This window comes from Ambystoma mexicanum, chromosome 9 (assembly GCF_040938575.1).
Source record: "Ambystoma mexicanum isolate Mex_15411 chromosome 9, UKY_AmexF1_1, whole genome shotgun sequence".
NCBI classification, from domain to species: domain Eukaryota; kingdom Metazoa; phylum Chordata; class Amphibia; order Caudata; family Ambystomatidae; genus Ambystoma; species Ambystoma mexicanum.
In genome coordinates this window covers 907,976,246-907,997,122 of record NC_090931.1, presented here as the reverse complement: position 1 = coordinate 907,997,122, position 20,877 = coordinate 907,976,246, and the positions used below count along the sequence as shown (strand labels likewise).

At 44.5% G+C, this 20,877-nt stretch overlaps 1 protein-coding gene across 2 annotated transcripts in view; it reads right to left on the bottom strand.

Moving 5' to 3' along the window:
• Positions 1–20,877, bottom strand: part of FTCD (formimidoyltransferase cyclodeaminase) — a 212,007-nt gene that overhangs the window by 73,900 nt on the left and 117,230 nt on the right. For both annotated transcript variants that reach the window (XM_069616046.1, XM_069616045.1), the window contains exons 6-8: positions 10,354–10,491; positions 4,481–4,612; positions 2,563–2,624 (exon numbers count right to left, since the gene is read on the bottom strand). In XM_069616046.1, coding sequence (XP_069472147.1) covers positions 2,563–2,624; positions 4,481–4,612; positions 10,354–10,491 — 332 coding nt within the window. The remainder of the gene's footprint in view (positions 1–2,562; positions 2,625–4,480; positions 4,613–10,353; positions 10,492–20,877) is intronic.

Genomic DNA, 20,877 nt, shown 5'->3' with positions numbered 1-20,877 from the left:
GCTGGAAGCTCGGTCTGCCTGCTCTTAGCGAAATCAGGCGGTCAGTCCTTCCATGTACTCAAAGTCCATCTCCCCTTCCCCATTCGCTTCTGTGCACCTATAACTTGCAACTTCGCCCTTATGGTTTGTTTGCAATTAAGCATGTGCAAGCTGGATACATGTATTCTTGGCATCTTGCGTTTTCTGCTTTGGCAAAGGATATGTGCAATATATATATATATAAAATCTCATCTACCTGCGTGAGTCGTAAGCATTTGTTTCGTGTCTATCTGCAATCCATTGTATGTTCCTGTAGCTTCATGCGTGGATGACCATGTACTTCATGTCTACGTGCACCTACACTGATGTCAGTGATGACGTCACTAACCTCTAGTTATAGTGAGTCGACCTGTCCGATTGTTGGTGACTCCAGCTTCTCCATATCGTCAGTTGGGTATGGCTTGAAAGGCCGTCAGAGTAACATTTCTCACATCTGCGATACATCATCAATGGTGATGAAGGGCTTAATAATGATTTGCATCTTGTCATTTCTCTGTCTTTGGGCTGTTAGTCGGGTATGGGTCAAGAGAGCCACACCTAGACCTCCGTCTTCACTGTAAACACCCAACATTTAACAAAACATATGGGAAGCTCCAATAGGAAAGACGGCGCAAATATATTTGCCTTTCGATGGAAATCATGAAGCCAAGACTCACGCGGTCAGGTACAGACACCGCAGAAAGGCACAGAGCACACATCCACTACTATCAGGTGAGCATGCCCAGGAGGACCCCTAAAATGGTGGTGACCTCACACGTGCAGCATAGAACGGTATCAAACCAGTGATATGAAATGTGCAACTGCAGAGATCCAACAAACAATTTGGAAAGACAACACCTCTGTGGGCTGATTTTACCCAGGCAGATACACATCAAAAGAGGTTTTCTGGTTTCTGTCAAGTAACCTGCCCTCTGTCAAGTAACCTGCCCTCTGCTCTAAACTGGTATGTAAATGCTATGCATGGAAATGGTCCTATTGCCAAGATTTTAATACATAAAAAGGCATGATATGACACCTAAATGGAGACCCAGAGGTCGGTGCAGATGTGCTTGTTTAGTGCTAAAAAGTAAAAAGCGCAATTGCAAAGATTAGGTACCTTATGCATAATTAATGCTTGTGTTAAGGACCAGGCATGTGAAATTATCCCACTAGCTCTTACGCGGCATGCCGAAGTCTTGATAGTCCTATTGCCTTCTAGTACCTGTGGCACTATCTAAGAATAGATAATCATGCTTGGTGTCGAGACTTCCAGAGCGTAACTGGAGCGCTCTGTTTTAGCATGTCTCTGGAAACAAATGTGTGAATTAAGCGGTTGGAGAAAATCAGCAAGTCGTTTCTCTGTATTACCGGCTTTAGAATTGAAGAGGAACAGGTGGAGGTTCTCTTAATAGCTTCTGCAGATCACTTGTGCTGCAGAACAATACACTTTTCGCCATGCAGGACATTTACACAGTGCAAAACTAGGAGCTAAGAAATGAAGTGCTGTAGAAGGTGGGGAGAAAACAGAACACTGGTGAGCGCCGGGGGGAGTAGATGCTGCATTCAGGAGACCACCCCATTGGATCAGGCTAACATGACCTGTGTGAAGGCTGCACATGTTGGCATTGACGGCATCTGCCTGGGCTTCAATCCAGTCGATAAAATAGGCCCATAGCAACATCGGTTGTGACAATAAGGTATAGAAGCTCATATTGTCCTTATGTTGGAAGTGTGCAAATAAACTCAAATGTCTCAATTTTCTTTAGTTTATTGGGACAGCGTAGGCCCACGTGCACACACTGTAGCCCACCCTGCCATGAAATTCTTACCACATCACTGCACCCAGCACTTGGTTCCAGTGTTTGTTCATAGAGGTTTGGTTGCAGGTTACTTTATCTGCATGGTGTCATCTATCGACTTGATGGTTTCAGAGTATTTCACCGCCACTTACAAGGTAAACCACCAACTCTTTCGACATGAAAGGGCACAGGGCCAACACCTCTCCATATTGAACTTAAACTGTCAAATAGGCCGGAAGGCAAAACTCTACTCTTCCTATTGAAAGGCAGCCAATCACTCGCCAGATTAGACGTGAAGGGTTCCATGTAATAATGTCCCCGCAAAAATATCGCCATGCAAAAAAAATTGCCGAAAAATGGCCGTTTTTGGTGGGGACATTATTACATGGAACATGCTTTTTTCTTCATGGGGAGTGGGGGACACCCCCGCTGCCCCTGTCCCCGTATATATGGTCACCCAAAAAATATCGCCACGACTTTTTCCCGGCGATATTATTTACGGCGACCATATATATGGGGATAATATTACCTGATACCAAGTGAAGCCAGCAGCTTCCTCGGTCCTCCATTAGCTACGCACGGAGCAGTGGATTTGTGCAGCCAGCAAGGATCTAGATTCCTGTGCACCAATCCCAACACTTTCTCCTCTTTTGGGACTTAGTGGTTGGTGGAATGGTTGGAAAGAGTGGGTGCGAGATCAGAGAACATAAATGGGCATCAATGCAAACAGGGAAGAAAATCTTACTCAATGATCCGCTCTTTGGGGTTAAAGGGTGCTAGGGAATCCAGTCCCAGCCGGCTAATGACCTGCAACAAAACAGAGGGTTACGGAGAGGCACAGAGAACAGGACGTACAGGGTATAGTATTGAAGATATATCAAATACAACAGTGCAACAAATTACAAATGCAACAAATCCCATAGGGTAAACCTGGAGGGGTGGGTTTGCAAATCACATGGCCGTATAAGGACGAGCCATTCTGATCGGGCCATGCAGAACCGTGCAGTCACAGGACCATGCAGTAGTCTCCCTTCCGTCTCCCACTTCTTCTCCGCTCATCTTCTCTGCCCACTCACCCCTTTGAAATAATCAGAGGATGGTGTAAACTGAACCAGCACCAAGCATTGTGTGGCCCACTTTTTTTATTTTTTATTTCCTCGGCTTTCCCTTAGCAGTTCCCTCTGTGGCCCCCACCTTCAACTCCAACAAAGGACCTAATGGGGGTGGGGTGTGTATAGTGAGACTGGCAGGGTGCAGAAATGGGAAGGGGTTGGGCGGGGTTAACAAAATTGTCCAAGGGGACCCAGACATTCCATCCCTTACATAGCCAGTGTTAAACATCCCAGTAATGCAGTCTCCTAAGTTAAACAGTTAATACGCACTGCAGGGACTACACAAGTAAGCACTCACTCGGCCAACAGGCCACTACCTCATTCTGCCACCATTCCCAACCCTTCTTCAGTGTCCACAACAGCCGAACTTTGGCTACTCACAATCCCTCCCCAGCGCCCTTCCTATACCAGAAGTCAACAAATGACTTCCTCCAAGAATGGCAAAACCGAAGTAGCAACAGGGCAGGCCGGGGCAAGCCCAGGCAGAGCCCGGCAGACTCAGAAAATTGTGCTCGAGACAGAGCTCCCTAAAGTTCCTTGGTAACCACAGCCAACTACAAGTTAGAGCGGTGTCCAGTCAACTGGTCGACAACAAACTGGTCGACTGCAATTTGGTCGAATTTTTTTTTTTATATATATGTGTGTTTTGTGGGTTTTCGTGTGGGGAAAAAAAATAAAAAAGAAAAAAAAAATGGGTAAAAAAAAAAAAAATTCAACCATTTGGCATTCGACCAAATGGTGTCGACCAAATTGTCTGTCGACCAAATGTTTTCGACCATTTGACTGGTAACCAGTTAGAGCATTAATTTAAAGCCTGAAGTGCTCGTGTATATCCTTTGTGGCGCAGCCCCCCCCCTTTAACTAGAGAGGCAGGGACCACCCTCACACTACAGGCACGAGGGTGATGATCGATGCAAAGGGTTGCCTGGCGGGGAGAGGGGAATGAGGGAGGGGGACGGGTCAACGCCACAATGAAGCAGCAACACTCACCGGACATGAATGCCGCCTGTTAGGCCACAGCCCTTTTAGCAAAATCGAGCCGGGGCTGTGGCCAAACAGGGGCATGGCCTAACGGGCAGTATTCAGGTCAGGGAAGTGTTGCCTCCTAATTAAGGTGTGTCCCCACTGCCAGGGCACGCCCATTTTCAGCCACGCCACTGTAAAGATCCTCAGCTCAAGTTTGCATGCCACTTAAAGCACCAAGTATAAAAATAAAAACGCCCAAGACATGTAATCAACACCTAGAGTACCGGGAGGGTGATGTGGCAGCAGAGACGGGCAGCTCCATGAAGCGGATCGCGATTAGGTGGTGAAATGGGGGAAGAGGGACCTCCCTGGCTGTCAGGCATGTGATGTGCATTTGATCATAAGCCACTGGAGCATAGCTTTGGGTAGTACATTGTACAGAGAGCAAGAGGCCTGGGAGATCTGAAGCAGTGACTGAGATTAACATTGATCATTCCGCCAATCATCTGTTGCAATTTCAAATGAACTCTAGGAAAAAAAACAAAGAAAATGTAAATCATTTCCAAGGATTAGCTCCCAGTTTACCAGTCGGATCTTGTGTTCTTCCTCAAGAATAAAGAGGTTCTCTTTCTGGATATAATACTCGGCCGAATCGAGCAGGGCTTTCAGGGGAACAAGACCCACCAGCTGGGAGCCGACGACTGGCAGCTCCAACTCCTGTAAAAAGATTGAAACAGATCAGGGGTAAAATAGCTGCAGGGCCAATCGATTCAATCCTCATCCCACTGAAACACAAGCAGACGGTCAACTACCCTTGAGCCAATCGGTCTCTAGCCTCCGCCCACAACCAACTGCCACAGTACCACTTTATTCCATAACCTAGTTACCTCCCACGTTTGTACCACATTAGAGTTCCCCATGACAAAAGGAACTGCTGACTGAGTAGATTGCTCAATGTAATTGAATCTTTTCGCCATTTAATTGAAAATAAGGCCACTAGCATAGGAAGAATGCAGCACATTACACCATTATTAGTTTAATGTGGCATTATCAGAGATGTGTATTGGAGTCCCAGTTCAGGGGTAAAGTCGCAATATGGTAATTTAACACAGACCCCAAAGCAGTGCAGAACTGGTGAAGAGTGACGAAGGAAGAGAGAACCAAGAAGGGAGTAGGAAGAGAGAAGCCGTGACGGTGGAGAGAACCGGGGAGGGAGAACTTGAAGGTTAATATTTTCAATGGGATACGTGAAGTCACAAGTCCCAGTGTGCAATATAAACAGCCATGAGGTGGGGCCACTTGGTAGCTATGTGGCTGTCTAATGATTTCCAGGCTGCAGTTGCCTGCCTCTATTGGCCTTTGGATGGTTGAAATGGCTGCGCAAAAATTTTAGTGGCAGTTTGAATCTCTGTAGCAGGATTTGTGCCTAAAGCATGGTTTACTTTGTAGGGTGCAAGTTTGTTTTTGCTTTTAATATACATATATAAAACGTACATTGATGTCATTCATTCCAAACAATATGTTTTGCATAAAGTATATGTTTTTTCCATTCTTTTAAATATAGACATTATCCTAATCAGCCCTTTTGTTTTGAAAACCTGTCAAGATAATTACACTATGGGGTGGGTGGGTGTTAATTTTCTCAATTCGGCCCCATGCCATGATCTTCTCCCTGGAGTCACCAGCTTCCTCTCCAAGCACACATTCAAATATGTCAATTGGGACACACTTGCCAACTGTGTTGTTCTCTTATACTGTGTATGTAACATTGTGTAATGTTTGATGCTGATCTGGCTTGACCTGCTGCAAGGTGGTTATACCAGGTTACCTTATGTTTTGTTTATTAGACCAATGCTGTCCTAGATTAGGTTAGGTTTGGCATGCTAGGATATATTAGGTTATCTATTTGATGTCATGTTCTGCTATGTTCGTTTGTTATATTAGGTTCTTTGGTCATGTTAAATCACATCCTGTCACGTGAAGTTATGTTGCTATGTCTAAGCTCTCATAGCTTTTTCAAGCAGGGTAACCATTCCAAAGCGGGCGGAGTGTTCTGCTTTAGTGTATATGTGTTCATTGGGATATGCCTGGCATGTTGGACCACCACATTGGCTGCCATTTGAGCTCTACTCCTTGTCTTTCACATTGTTGGAATCTTATCAATGTGTTCCTTCGGGGTGAGAGTTGGAGCAGGTGAACAGGATATGTAGACTCATTGTCTAGGGTCTATGTGAAGATTCTCACTAGTGGTCTGTGGCCTCCAATAAATGGGGACTTACACCACCTACCACCACTTAATCCGGCTGTAAATCAGCTGGGTGGTATCTTGGTGGATTTACTGCCAAGATACCAACAAACCTGCAATGATACCCACAGCCCTCCTGTATGTGATCGATGCTTATATCACAGACGTATGTGGTATGTGCTGTGTTTTCTGTTTCTTCTGTGTGACTGATGCTTGCACTACTTTCACCAAACTTTCACCAACACAGTTTATGTGCATTTGCCTGCCTGTATGTGACAGTGTTTGTTTAGAGGGCATGGAGTGGACAGAGTAGTTGACTTATTTGCAATCACTTTAATTACAATTTGGAGACAAAAGAATGCATATTGTGACTACATGTCACATTATTTAATGATATGTGTGTGCATTATGTCAAACACGGGATGTACATAGAACACAATATGTATTGTTTGCCCAATGTGACAAAGTTAACTTTCCTTAACGTCTGAAACCATTCTCATACTGCTCTCAGCCTATGTTGCTCTTTCTCAGATCAGTCTCTCGATTTCTCTTTACAGACCATCCAAAACACCTTTCATGAACAAATCCAACCAGTCCAGGTTAATTGCAGAATCAAAAACATCGGGCTTCAACCTGCATAGTGCACCTTCCAGATAGTTAATTGCAGTGACCAGAATCCAGAACGACAAGCCAGGTGAGCTACCACGAGTCTTATGTAGGGTTGGGTGCTCAGCTTTAAAAATGTTTTTTTAAAAAGAATCCCATGTTTGTAAGTGGTGGGGAAATCAGATGAACAGTACAGACTAAAGAATGGTATCTATGGCTAGGTGAGAGGGTAGCATGCAAAAACGGAAACTCATAAAACATAATTCGAATAAACATTTGACACCACAGAATGCCTTCTTTCTTTCCCATTACTCCCAGTACTTGGGAGGGGCGGGGCGATGCAGTTAGAAAAATCAAAGTGCATTTCTCCCCACATTGTAAAAAGGATTTTTAGAACAGAACAAACTTGCCTCATTTCTCCCATAAGCACAAATGCTCAACTACTGCCTAGGGTCACAGTTGCTAATGGGCATGTATGTTCACTCCTGCAGATAACATCTACAATTAGACCCAACTGAGCTGTACTGGTCAATGACAAGTACAGCTGAGTTGGATATTTTATTGCAGATGTTATCTGTGCCTAGTACCGACAAATTTAACCTGTGTTATGAAAGAGCATACCTTTGAACAATTGCTACATGATGCCATATAAATATGTACATAATATTTTGCTTATTTACAGGTGTCACTCTTGCTGAAAATGAATTTGGTGGATCAATTGCTCCCGGACTCGCACACAATGAAAAACTGGAGGTCAAACGACTAGGGCCTGATCGGCCAGATTTAAAAATTGAACAGTCTGCTAAACATAGGGGAAAGGCCTACACACACACACACACACATTTTCCATGGTTTGGTATGAAAAGACGACATGGCTCACTGGTAGCGTTGCTAAGCAATCTTTGTTCTGCTTCCCCTGCCTGCTGTTTGGAGGTGAAACGGCCTGGACGAAAACATGAGTCAACGACTTAAAAACATGTCAGAAAAAAGCAAGAGACATGAATCGTGCAAATCTTAGATTGAGAATATATTACAGCTGCGCATGTTGGGAAGTGTAAACATTGCAACACAGTTGGATGATGCCTATCACCAGAGCGTGATGAAGCAGAATGAGGATGTGGATGTGGATAAAAACTGATACATCTTGTCAAAGTTAAATCCACTGTGTGCCTTTTTGCAGTGCGTTTGAATTGGCTTTACATGGCCATGATGAAACGGAAGATTCTTTGAATCCTGGTGTATTTAGAGGCCTAGTGGATTTTGTATCCAGCATAGACTGTGCAATGGAGCAGCATTTAAAGAATGCAACAGTATTCAAGGGCACTTCAAAAACAATTCAGAATGAGCTGCTGGACTGCATGCTCACAGTCACCAGAGAGATCATTATAGAGCAATCAAAGGTCACAGATTATGTGGCTATTCAGGCAGACGATAAAACCGATGTTTCCACTAAGACTCAGTCTGTGCTAGTCTATCGCTACATTGATGAACGATACAGAATTGCTGAAAGGTTTTATGGATTTACTCACCTAAAACACTCTAGTCAGTAAACCATTGCTACTGCCATGATGGAAAAATTGGACAAAGTATTCCCTGAAGATTGCCACAAAAATAACATTAATTGCGCAAACATATGATGGTGCAAGTGTAATGAGGGGGGTGTCAGGTGGAGGCCAAAAGAAAGTAGCTGAAGTGTATCCAAATGCCCATTATGTACATTGCCATGCACACCAGCTTAACCTCATCATGGAACAAGTTGTTTCCAAAATCTCAGAAGCTTGAATTTTCTTTACTGATATCTCTGGCTGATGTAAATTCTTTTTCCTCAATCTCCAAAAAGAACCAAAGTTATAGATGAGGTATCAGATAAAAGACTTCCAAGACCATCTCGCACTCGCTGGAGCTACCATATTTGGGTAGTTGAAGCCATATATCAGCATAGGGAAGCACTCCGTAGATGCTTTGAGATCATTGAAAAACTGGATGATGTTGAGGGGGTTACTGTGCCCGAGGCCCGGTGATTCATTCGAAACTCTGAAAGAGGAGTTTTTTGTTCAATGACATAATGCCCCATGTTGACATTCTAAACAACCAGCTTCAGAAGCAAGACATTAATCCTGTATGTGCAGAAAGCTACTGCAACTTTTATATCAGGTGCATTGGCAGAGTATGTGAAAGCACTGACAATTTGGAAGCTAAAGTTCCATCAGAGGCAACTTTTGCAAGTCGCAATATAAATATGACCACTTTGAATCGTTTCGCAAAAGTAGTATGTGATATAGTTACACAAGCCCAAGAACGCTTTGTATTCACTAAACACTTGGAGGGGGCCCAAATTGTTGCAGAGTGACGTATTTCAAAACACATGGACAGTCTTTTCCCAATGATGCACTTACTGCAACTGTCCAAGCGTACCCCATGTTAAACAAGGAAAGACTGCGCACTGGGCTTTCAATTGTTTATGAGAGACCGGAATTCTGTAGTGCAATTGGGGCAATTTCTTTTTTTAAATTGTTAATTGAAAACAATCTCGAAGAAGCTTTTTTGTGAGACAATGCAGTTATTAAAAAGTCTGATTAACACCCATGACAACAGCTGAGTCTGAGCGCTGTTTCTCCACCTTGAAGCGAGTTAAAACATTCTTGAGAAACACAATGACTGAGGATCGTCTGAATGCTTTGGCCATGCTGTCCATGGAAAAATAACTAATTCAAGAGATCCCCAACTTCAATACACGGACTATGAGAACTGTGCCTCTCAAAAATAGACGTGCACAATGTGTACCAACTTTCAACATGATTGACCGGTGAATGTTCTGTTACAAGCTATTTGCAGTTATTTTCTGGGTTACCTTGAATTCTTTGTTTCAATAGCCTTAAATGTTAGGATTGTGTGTAAGGTTGCAGTGATCTATTTGACAAAACAGTGAGAAATGTGAAGTTTGTTTAATTGTTGATCAGATTATGATGTTATGGTTGATAAAGTACTGAAACTAATAAACTTAGTAAACTATTTCTGTTGCATTTTTCTCCATGCAATATGTATGTGCTATTTGTGAAGCAGCTGAAGCAATGGCAACTCAGCGAGGTAGGCAGCCATTGGAGGTAGGACAAATGTTGCATGAAGTGGTTAAAAACAAAAAAAAATAATTTAGCTTAGTTTCTCCCCCTTCAGAAAATGCCTAAAATCCCACCTTAGTAAGAGGATGAACGCATATGAATGCCAGTAACAGCATGACAAACATAGGTTTCCATCATTACTGACTATATGATGAATGTCTTTATGCATACACCATAGTACCAGCTATTCTCAATACAAGCTGCAGTAAAATACACCATCACACTTGCACACGTAAGAATAATGTACCACCATTAGTATGTAAAACCTAATGCTTTTTGTCATATTTCGGTGGGTTTTTTGGACAGTAAATTGCACATTTTGGAGGCTGTTTTTCAAAAAGGTCCCTTGGGGAGAACCCCACCACCCCCATCTTCGGTGGTGTAGGCTTGCGCACTGCGCTTGCTCAAAAATTCCCCAGGGGAAATTTACGCCCCACCAGCTTTCAAACTCACCAGCCGCCACTGATGAAGAAACAGAGGGTAGTTACCTTTGCATCCTTGCAGGCCTCCTCGTAGACTCTGTGCAGAGCAGTGACCTCAAAGTCCAGTAAATTGGTGGAAATCTGTGCAAGGTTCGCTTCATCCAAGTACCAGCCAATTCCTTGCACCTTCTTCAAACGGCCAGGCTACAAAGAGGAAGCAGAAAGGGGACAAGCTTGAATTCTTGCAGAGCTTTACACTAATCCCAGTTATAAAAGCGCTAGTCGCCGGACCAGTTGCAGCCACCGATTCAACTTAGTCTATTCAAACCGATGAGCAAAGTAAAGATCCTTAAAGCTGTCACGTGGATAAACCCAGAAAGTTATGGAGAGCCAGCTATGCAGAATTCGGGCATGTGAATGTTGTTGTAGGTCAGTTATTCACAAATTATTTTTGATATGATTTAGGGTTGTTTTACCTTGGATGACTGAATAACATTTCTCATTCGGTTATTTCCATGGCAAACTTTTCTGTCGTGGTAAAACAACTCCAAATCATCAATTTTAGCATGGCAAGTCCTCACTTCATGCACTACCCTACTAAAAACTTCATCTCCAGCCTCGCGGGCCTCCATCAGCAGATTGGCTGAGTAGGAATTGGCTGAGTAGGAATTGTCAAGCGTCTCAAGTCCAGTCCACACTCTGCATGTACTGCCAACCCTTTGCTGCTTACCTTCACTGCCGCTTCCATCACATTTACCACACCTTTTCTAGCAGTCTTAAATTTCTCAGCCCACCAGCTCCATTTGTACGCTCCTGTAATTATAGTCGAAGAAACAGGGATTTTCTCCTAGGCTTTCAATGTTGAGTGGGATGTCTTCACAGAAGGTCAATTAAGTTGCAGAAAAAGCAGCAACTAAAACAATTATCCCACACCTAAATAAAATGTTTAAAAATAAAAAAATAAAAATCTACAAATGGTGCCAGCATACTATGGCTTCAGAACCACCAACAAGGATTTATAAAGACACTGAAAACCCATGTGAACACTTACTCTGGGCATTCATTTGAAAAAGGGAGGTGGCGAGGAACCATGGACCGTAACCCATATTAACCAAAAACGATTGCTTCTTCTGTTCCAAAGTGACCTTCAGATCATTTGACCAACAACTCTTCCTCCACTTCGGACTATGCACACACAGTCCATTTAATTGAAGGCGAGAAAGCCAAAGCCACCTTCAAATACTCCTACTTTATAGTCAAGGCAAGAAATGTGCCAGAGCAACGATCTGTTCTGAGGCCAACTTCATTGGAGGCAAACCCTTATGTGAGGCTCAGAATGTCTACTGGCCAACAAGACAGACCACCAAGCTTGGCACAAATCTGACCGGACGGTTTTATTTGTTTACTTTGAAATTAACTGCAGATCTAGCTTCTAGATTAACTAATACTGCTCTTCCTTCTCTCCAGATGCATGTAGCTCGAGCCTCGGATTAAGAACACAGATCGCATTGGGATCCCTTAACTAGCCTGAAGGTTATTTTTAAATCTGGGGAAGGGGGAGTGGAGTGAAGCACTCACAAATCAGGAAAATTAACCAGCCACAGACCCTGCGAGGAGCTAAACTGTGCCAGCAGGGACTCTAGGAGAACACTGTTCCGACCACTGTGGGTGATCTAGAATGGACTGGGATAGGGAAGGGACCCCTAGCTAGGCATCTTCGAATTCATTCATTTGTTTTTTTCTGGGTGCCAAATTCCCTTGGTCTCAGGTGCCTCTCCAAAAAGGGAAAAGCTGTGATGCTACTGGAGCAAGCTGCTACACGGGCTCTACCACACCTTGCTGCTCAGTCTCATTAAATTAATCTTCAGCCTCTTAATATGGACTTCAATCTTTGATTATCAGCTCTTGTTTTAATCTGTAGCTTGTTCTACCTTAAGGTCAAGGAAAATATGTCCTGCACTTGGAGGAGAGGGAGAATTAATGCTGCTCCCTGCAGTCTTACTGTCGATTGATGGGGAGGGATATATACAGCGGAGTAAGCGGGAATCAAGGCAAGCAGGTGCGCGCTCATCCACATTGGCAGCACCACATTTTTTTTGGCTACAAAGATAAAGTGGCAAATCGGATTGTCGAACCAAACTGCGAGCTCTGCACCACTTAACTGATCTACCTCGCTTAAACTCGTTTTAGCACTAGACTAAGGAGTCTCCGTGAAATGAGTCTGACAGAATGCTATTGGCCCCATTACCGCCGCCATCTGAAGTTTAAAAGCAATACCTCAGACTTGCTCTGATCAAAGCCCATTCTTTGGTGAAGCATAGTCTGGACGCATTTAACTTGCAATGCATGGGTACGATCAGAGTTTGATAATTGACACCTCTAAGCCGATTTGGCCCCGGCACTAGCACGGAGCTATAAAACTGTGCCAATTGCCCAGTCAGAAGAGTTGCTATTCTTTTCCAGCTTTGCGCGTTTGTCTGCTCATCTATCGCTGCCCAGCTCGGCCACTAATCATCCCATCGTTAACCGACACATTTGGTTTTTATGCAGCAGGTCAAGGGCAATTGTGTCGGCCACAAAGATTTAAATGCTCATATCTTATGTACTCACAATGATTAGGACAGACAGATTCATTTCTCATGCAAATAAACGTTCTAATAGGGTACTTTGAACGGCCCTAGCGTTCATGATTGGTCAGTTCTAAATGACACCATGGATTTCTCAGAACTTCAAAGAGTCTGTGTCCATAGGCTTATGCCTCAATCCATACCTGCTACAGCACAAGAGCACGAACACGCCGGCCAGCTTCAAACTAATCCGAATAAAAGCCGCATTAGGGTTAACCCTAGAATTAAAAAAGAAAGCAATATAATATTGTTAAAAATGCCCTTTGGGTGCTAAAAGGATCACCAGGTGCAAGCAAAGTAAGCTTTAAGAAAGTGCAGTATACAAAGATCTTGACCCGGATTTCCAAGTTTAAAATGGATCCCCGTCTCGTCCCCGGTTCTGTTCAGACCACGCATGATCAGGTAGACATGTCAGGCCTCCGAGCCTCGATCCAGGGTCAAGCCATTGGTTTAAGATTGGATCCTTCCAGTCCAACAACCACGCGGCCATTTTAGCTGCTTCCTTTTGGCGACAAGCTAGCAGAAAAAGCTGGAGAACGGACTTTCTGGAGTCGGCCAGCTGAATCTCAAACAGCCACAGCTACTGAATCGGTGTTATCAGTCTTGGACGAACAGAAACTTATGGTTGATGAAGGTGGGTTGACAGCGCTGCCATTATTCCCTCTGCAGCCGTTGATGCGGTCAATTATGGCAAATTCTGAGACAGACTCCAGGGGGCTGAAATAGTAGACACCGCTCTGGCCTAGGCCCTTGCATTCCTTGAAGAGAACAATCTGTGCTGGGCCCCTACACCTTTGACCCCCTCTCTAGTAAGGAGTACCGCAGGGTTGCTCACCAACACCCACGTTCAAAACAGAGTTTCAGTCTTTGCCAACATATATGTAGCTTTGGACTGGTGTTGTATTCATATGCTGCGACACCCAGATCCTGTTCCGCACAGATACAAGCACTGACATAGCAGAGCCTGAAACTGCTTGGAGGGTATCAAGGAGTTGTTGACTAACCGTTCAAACTCGGATGAGTCCATGAGGTCTATGAATGCATTTCAAAACAAAAAAATTGGAGGTACCCTTGTAGAAAGAAAGGAGTCAGGACCCATTTATCTTGACCGATACCACCACATTAGGAAGGGCACATTCCTAGATAGACATCCTTAACAACCGGCATATGTGGTTCTCCCGCAGCAACTTTTCAAATCCTCCCGTCCCACCACCTTCTTTGCCCTCCCTGGAGCAAAGCCCCTTAACTATAACCTCCCTTCCCCCCCCTCGGGCTGGGCCAACACCTCCACCTTTTGGATCTCCCGGTTATACAATGCCACCTTCATATACTGGTCACCACAATCTCCAGTTTGTGACCAGTGGTGGTGGGAATCCTACCCCTCGTTCAGTTCACAAAACCTAGCACTCATCGACTTGAAAGCTCAGATTGACACACTCAGGGACAAAGGACAAGTTGCCTTGCTCCTCCTCCTTGACCTTTCTGCTGCTTTCGATCTGGTCGACCATTCTGTCCTATGCTCACATCTCCACACAGCAGCACACTTCTCGCCCGAGGCCATCTCTTGGATCACCTCATTCCTTAACGGTAGGACTATGAGGGTCTTCTCGCCCACAGCTGCAGCAGATCCCATACCCATCACCTGTGGTGTACCACAAGGCTCCTGCGTCTCCCCTACACTGTACAACATATTTACCAAGCCCCTTTTCGATGATTTGGATCATCTTGGTATCACCTACACTAATTATGCAGATGATACTCAGATCCTCCTTCCGCTTTCTGGAGATTATGGAAAGGATTTGGCCTTGCTAAATAGGGTGTACATCATCATCCAGGCATGGATGGCCACCCACGGACTATGCCTGAATGATGAGAAAACAGAGCTTATCATCATGGGCACAACACACAGTCTAAGGAAACTCAGCCCGGCCTACAACTCTTTCAAGATAGATGGGAACAACATTAAAGTTGGACAGGAGGTTAAAACTTTGGGCTTCTACTTAGACTCTACCCTCTCCTTCAAAAGACAATTGAGTTCACTGGCATCCTCATCTGCATACACGTGCAAACTTATCCGCTCAGCTAAACCATTTCTGTCAGATACCAGCTGTCTTACAATCGCTAGAGCCCTTATACTATCCCGCCTTGACTACTGTAATGCCCTTTACCTGGGATCCTCCATGGCTACCACTAGCAAGATACAAACTCTCCAGAATAATGCCCTGAGAGCAGCTCTAGGTATCCCCAGAAGAGAGCATATATCAGGACTCAGTCAACAGAACAATTGGCTCTCCACCAGAGATAAAATTCTCCTAAAAACGGCTTCACTCACCTACAAATCCCTTAACAATGCCGCCCCGATCTACCTGATCAACAGGTTCCAGAGACAAATTTCCGCGAGACCCCTCAGAACGGCTTACAAAGACTGCCTCTCTATCCCAAATTATAAACTTGCCACCATAGGAGGTAACAGCTTCCCGGTAAAAGCAGCCAAACTTTGGAACTCTTTGCCCCCTAACTTTAGAGCAGACATGCCCTACCTGAACTTCCGCTCTAAGGTCATCTCATGGCTGAAAATGAAGGACCTCCCAGACAACTAAATGCCAAGGTTAATCCCCATGTGATCCGCACTTGTATGCTTGCCACTCCTATTGTGTATATATTGTATATATTGATTGTTTTCTCTGCTGTTCTGTACATTCTCCCTACGCCAATTTGTACTTTTTACACCTTGTAACCAAGCTTCGCATATTCTTGTACATGCTGCGCCCTGATACCCCTGGGTATAACTGCGCATTATAAATAATAAACTAAACTAGTCCGTCAATGACCCCTCATTGTGAATAAGAACCCTGTAGCGGAATACTTTCAGTAAATGTGCACATGATAGCCAGTAATCATGGTGACCTCCCAAAGGAAACATACATCCATCTTGTACCTGTAATTGAACTTCCAGTCTAAATTATATTAAGTTAACAAGATCAGGATTTTGTAAAACTAGAACAATGGTGAACACAATCATCCCGATCATCAAGAATAACCTTCAATCTAGTACGCCATCAAAATGGCAGGAGATTTCAAACCACTAACCTTAAGGTCGGGCAGTACACCCAACCAAAAAAAGGAAGCCAAACAACATGGTAGATAGTGCCACAGCAGTCAGGATTGACTCTAGAGAGGGAAATTAGGCTGGCAAAAAGGTCCAAATAGTCCACACACTTATTCAAAAGACACTGAAAAATATATACCCATATTCATTTATACATTTAAATCTCCATTTATTCCACAAATACTTTAGACAGTAAAACAGTATATGTATGTATTGTGACAAGGCCACTTCTCTGACCTTGTCGAGAGGCAACTAAGAGTCCTCTTAGCAGGAGGTTGGAGGCATAGAGAAGACGTCTAGGGCCAGCCCCAACCCTGAGGGCATGATCACTCCAAAGGACTCCCAGTTCCTGTCACCCGTCTAGCACCAGCATGCTTCCTGCAGACCATCTTTATCTCAAGCCTTGCCCCCAATACCAGATACCTGCCAGTGTCTATTTCTGCGTGAGACACCTCAACCAGTCCAAAAATCAAGAAAGAACATAACAAGCAAGATCAGATACAACACCCCATATTCCAGAGGAGAGCGCCGGGGCCTGATTGCTACCCACCCAACAGCTGAACAGGGACAGAGACCAACAGAGAAGCCGTGACAACCCTGCAGACGGGCGCCGCCGGCTTCATTGACTTACACCAGGGAAGGAGAGAGGCGCTTGGAGACGCTGTGTCCCTATGTTACCGATGGAAGATAGTCGTGGGGTCGCCGAGGTTATCTGGCATGCCCCTGCAGCGAGCCCAAGCCCCTTCGACCACCGGAGACTAAATGAGAGATATTCCTCAGCCCCTATTGAATTTACTGTGGGGAGGCCCAAAATAGAGCTCGGAACATGACCACTTGTTTTACCAGGCTGCTATGGCCGTTCCGTGGCAGACGTGGTGTGGCTTCGACCACTATTTGTAACATCACACGGCATTCGCCTTGGGTGGGGGCGACCATGCCAGATTGGCCAGGGGAAACAAAAGACCACTCCTTAGAGGAAGGGATGGAAATGTACAGGAAGCGTTGGTTATCCCAGTGAGATCAGAGGTGGAGGTGGTGAACAAAAGAAACCAGCAGAAGGCAGGGAGGAGTGACCAAGTGTGGAGGCTATTTTTGAAGGTGAGGTTTTGGCTAGTGGGTCAAAGTGGTACTGCTGTGTGCGTGCATTTGGGTGGCGAGCGTGGATAGAAAGATTAGTGCAAGGAGTGATCATGAAGCAGATGGTAACGAGTGGAAGCAGGAGCCCGGACGAGGGAGCAATAGTGTAGTGGAAGGAGGGGTAACAAAGGGCGGAGGTGGGATCCAGAATGGAATTCATCAGGGGCAGGGGGGGGGGGAATAGAAGACTGGAGAGAGGCGAAGTAGAGAAGAGGAAAGCATATGAAAGGGAGAGGTGAGGGAGTGTGCATGCTAGATGGAGGACTGAATACAAGGTATTTGTAAAGACACAATTCCCAAACTTCCAGCAGAACACTAACTGGATAGTGTAGGGAAAGTTAGGAATTCCGTGAGTGAGTTTAGAGAGAGAAGGCGCACGGCTAGCTGTGAGGAGCCAAAGGCAGAAGACCGAATTAGCCAGTAGGGGTCAATCTTCTGTATTACTAACCTGGGTTCAGGGAGGTCTGGGTTAGGGTGGAGGTGCAATGTAAGACAAGGGGGGAGGGGGCAGCCCTAGGGCCCAAAAAGACTTGAAGAACTTTGAACTGCCTCTAAGACTTAGATTATTGTACCATCTGTGACAGTCTAAGCAGTGCATAGCTCACCATCTAGTGATTGGCACGCGGGAAGAAAGGGAAACGGACATTAAGCCACCCAGTATCCCAGATGGAAAACCAAACAGTCATGGACCCTAAATCTCTAGCTCGTAGTATTTAAAAAATACCAATGTGAACCTCAGTCAATGTAGGGCCTAGAGAAGGGAAAGCAACTCTCACAGCTAAGAGGCCCATCACCGGGATGTTCCACTTCCAGGGGGAAATCGTGCCATGATAAATAGCGTAATAAGGCCTTCACTTGAGCATAAGTGAAATACAATACTTTAAAAATGCATTAAAAAATCCCAAATGCAAGCTAAAATTCTAGTCTTTGGCCTAAATCTAACTGGACTCACGATGGGTGCAGGAATAATACCCAGATGCAGGCAAGTACCCTCTCGAGCCACTTTGGAAGAGTTTCAAGGAAGTAAAATGTTCCTACTGTGTGGAGCAAAGGAAGGCAAGTCCCTGTTCAACAAAACCAGTGTGGATTTGGTGGCAAACAACCCCTGGGGATATCACAGGAGACCACAAGGAGCTCCAGAAGCAGGATGGAGAACAGCAACCCAGAGAGAAGTGACAGCACAATAGGAACTGGTCCCAATGGAAGTCAATGGGGAAACCATGGGTAAAGCCGCCTCCGAAAAGCTTTAACCACAGAAGCAGCAACTGTGCTTAATATGCTCGCAGACTGTCGCTTTAAGAAGAGACGTTTTCTGCGAGAGCGCAAAAGCGGTCGGCTACGGCAATCAGAACTTGAAACAAACCCCTAATTTGCAGTGTTTCAAGAGTAGAAAAGTGGGAGGCGCGGTCCCTTTGCCTCCCAACAGTTAACTGCGCAAGTCCCAAGCAGATATCGGTACTGCCATTGTTTCAAGTATAGTACAGCTGTGGCGCCAGTACGCACGATCGACCTGCAGAATGACTAACGTGAGGCATCAGAAGCAAGCGTGATTGCGCCGTGCGTCACTAGTTTTAACTACTAAATCCAAGGATTCCTGCCCAACAAAACGAAGGGCATGCTGCATAATTCTCACATGTTCAACAAGTAAGAATTTCGGGGTCCCATTCGATACTTGCCAACCTTACTGATTTAGGGAGTAGGCTACTGCTTTTTAAGCAGTTCTACCGCCTACAGTATTGGGTGACAGATCCTACTGCTTTTTACAGTGGCAGGTAATTCATGTGACTCTGGCAATTAATCTGTCTGTGCAGTGGGCGGGTAAGTGATACATTTCAGTGATGGGCTCATATCAATCCACTGACCTGGCAGCTACATGACCCTGCCCTGCACTCTTGCCGGGACAACCCTTAGGTGAACCACTAGTGAAAGCAAGTGGCAGAGAGTACCACCATCACACAGCATCTGCCTATCAGAATGTGGAGGGTGTCAGTCTCCATGTTGTTCAGGGTTCAACCCAGGGACGTCATTTAGGGGTCGCCAGAGGTCAAAACTGTGACCCGAGGTCTCCCTTGCGACCTCTAAAAAAAAAGAATCCAAAAAAAATATAGTTTGTTTTCTTTCTTTTTTTTTGTACTGCAAGCTCCTGGGCTGTAGCTAGCACCATGTGGCTCTTTAATTCTGGAGTGTCTGCCTTTCTTGTTCAGGCCCATTAAAAAATAAAAAAAAAATAAAAAAATAAGAACAGGAGTGCCACATGTCTAACACTTACAGCACTGACCCTAAATAACAAAGAATAGGAATACCAAACAATGTGTCTTTCTGAAATTCTATACAATAATTGCTAGACTCCTTAAAGTTTTATTTCAGGCCCACTTCAGGGGGCGAGTCACTGATTTAGCCTGTTCTTAAATGCCTCAACTCAACCGTTCATCCTTCTGAGGTCGATAAATGAGTACCAATACAGGTTGGGTGATATTGGGTGCATATATTTTCAATATAAAGCGCTTAAGCGTAAGTGTTATATAATAACACATTATCATTTGGTCATGGACGTCTGCTTGCATTCACAGTAATTTGGTAATATGGGCCTAAACACACTTATCTTAACGATACATCTGGCGATCCATTCTTCTATGAAATGTACATCACATTATGGTGATATCATAACCATATTTTTCGTAGTGTACAATGCTATTGATGCCACTTCCTGTTTTGTCAACGGGTGAAAGGTCATGTTCCATCGCTTCCCGCGATATCACTTCGGGGTGGGGTCAAATGACATTGCTTCCTGTGATGTCATCAGGGGTCAAGGGTCGTGTGATGCAACTTCTGCTACCCCTGGCATTTTGGTGAAATGACATCCCTGGTTCAACCTGCACAGCAGGAATAAATATGTACTGCCTGGGCTGCTGCTACAGAGCAGTGGCAAACATTGCCTACCAGCTCTGTGTGATTATTTTCTGTGAAGTAGGTAATTGAATTTGGTGTTAACTTACAATTCACAATTATACATTTTAAACATTTGAGCATCTTTCCCTGTTGTGCTGTTTGATGGGTTGTGCATTTGAGAATGCTCCAGTGGTGCCAACAAGGTATGTTTTGTAATTTCGTGTGATGTCATTGTTATGCCAAGTATTATAATTGAAACTTGTAAAAACCTACATCTTTTTTGTCACAGAATGTTGGCAAGTATGCCATTCCACTCAATGTCTAAATCCTGAGATAAATGCAAGAGTCCGGGTAAACCATGAATAAAAGGTTCAATGAGGAAAAGTACTAGACACACAGAACAAGGTAAGAGGAGGCAGGTAAAACAAGATCGGCTGCAGGTACGACAGAACAGTAAAGGCACTTAGAACCAAAAGAGGGGGGATAGCCATTCAGCAAGGAGTTCAAAAGCAGCACCAGTGCCCAGACTCATTAAAATGATATGCATGCTCACGTAACAGTGGTCTTTAGATTATTTTGTATGTGCAATGCCCCAGGTGTGAGCTTTTCTAATGTCTTGATTAGTGTAGGTTATCTGCTGCATAATGAACTTCAACATCTCTACCTAAGGTACTAAGGCTCTGGCCTTTTGTGCATTGAAAACTGGGCTCTTTTTGTCAGTGATCTGTACACAATCTGCAGCCAAAGCTTCAAAGTTTGAGGAACTCGACCATCCGCACAGGAAGAGTGCACTTGCCGGGGATTTTTTGTTGGGTTAAAAAGAATGAA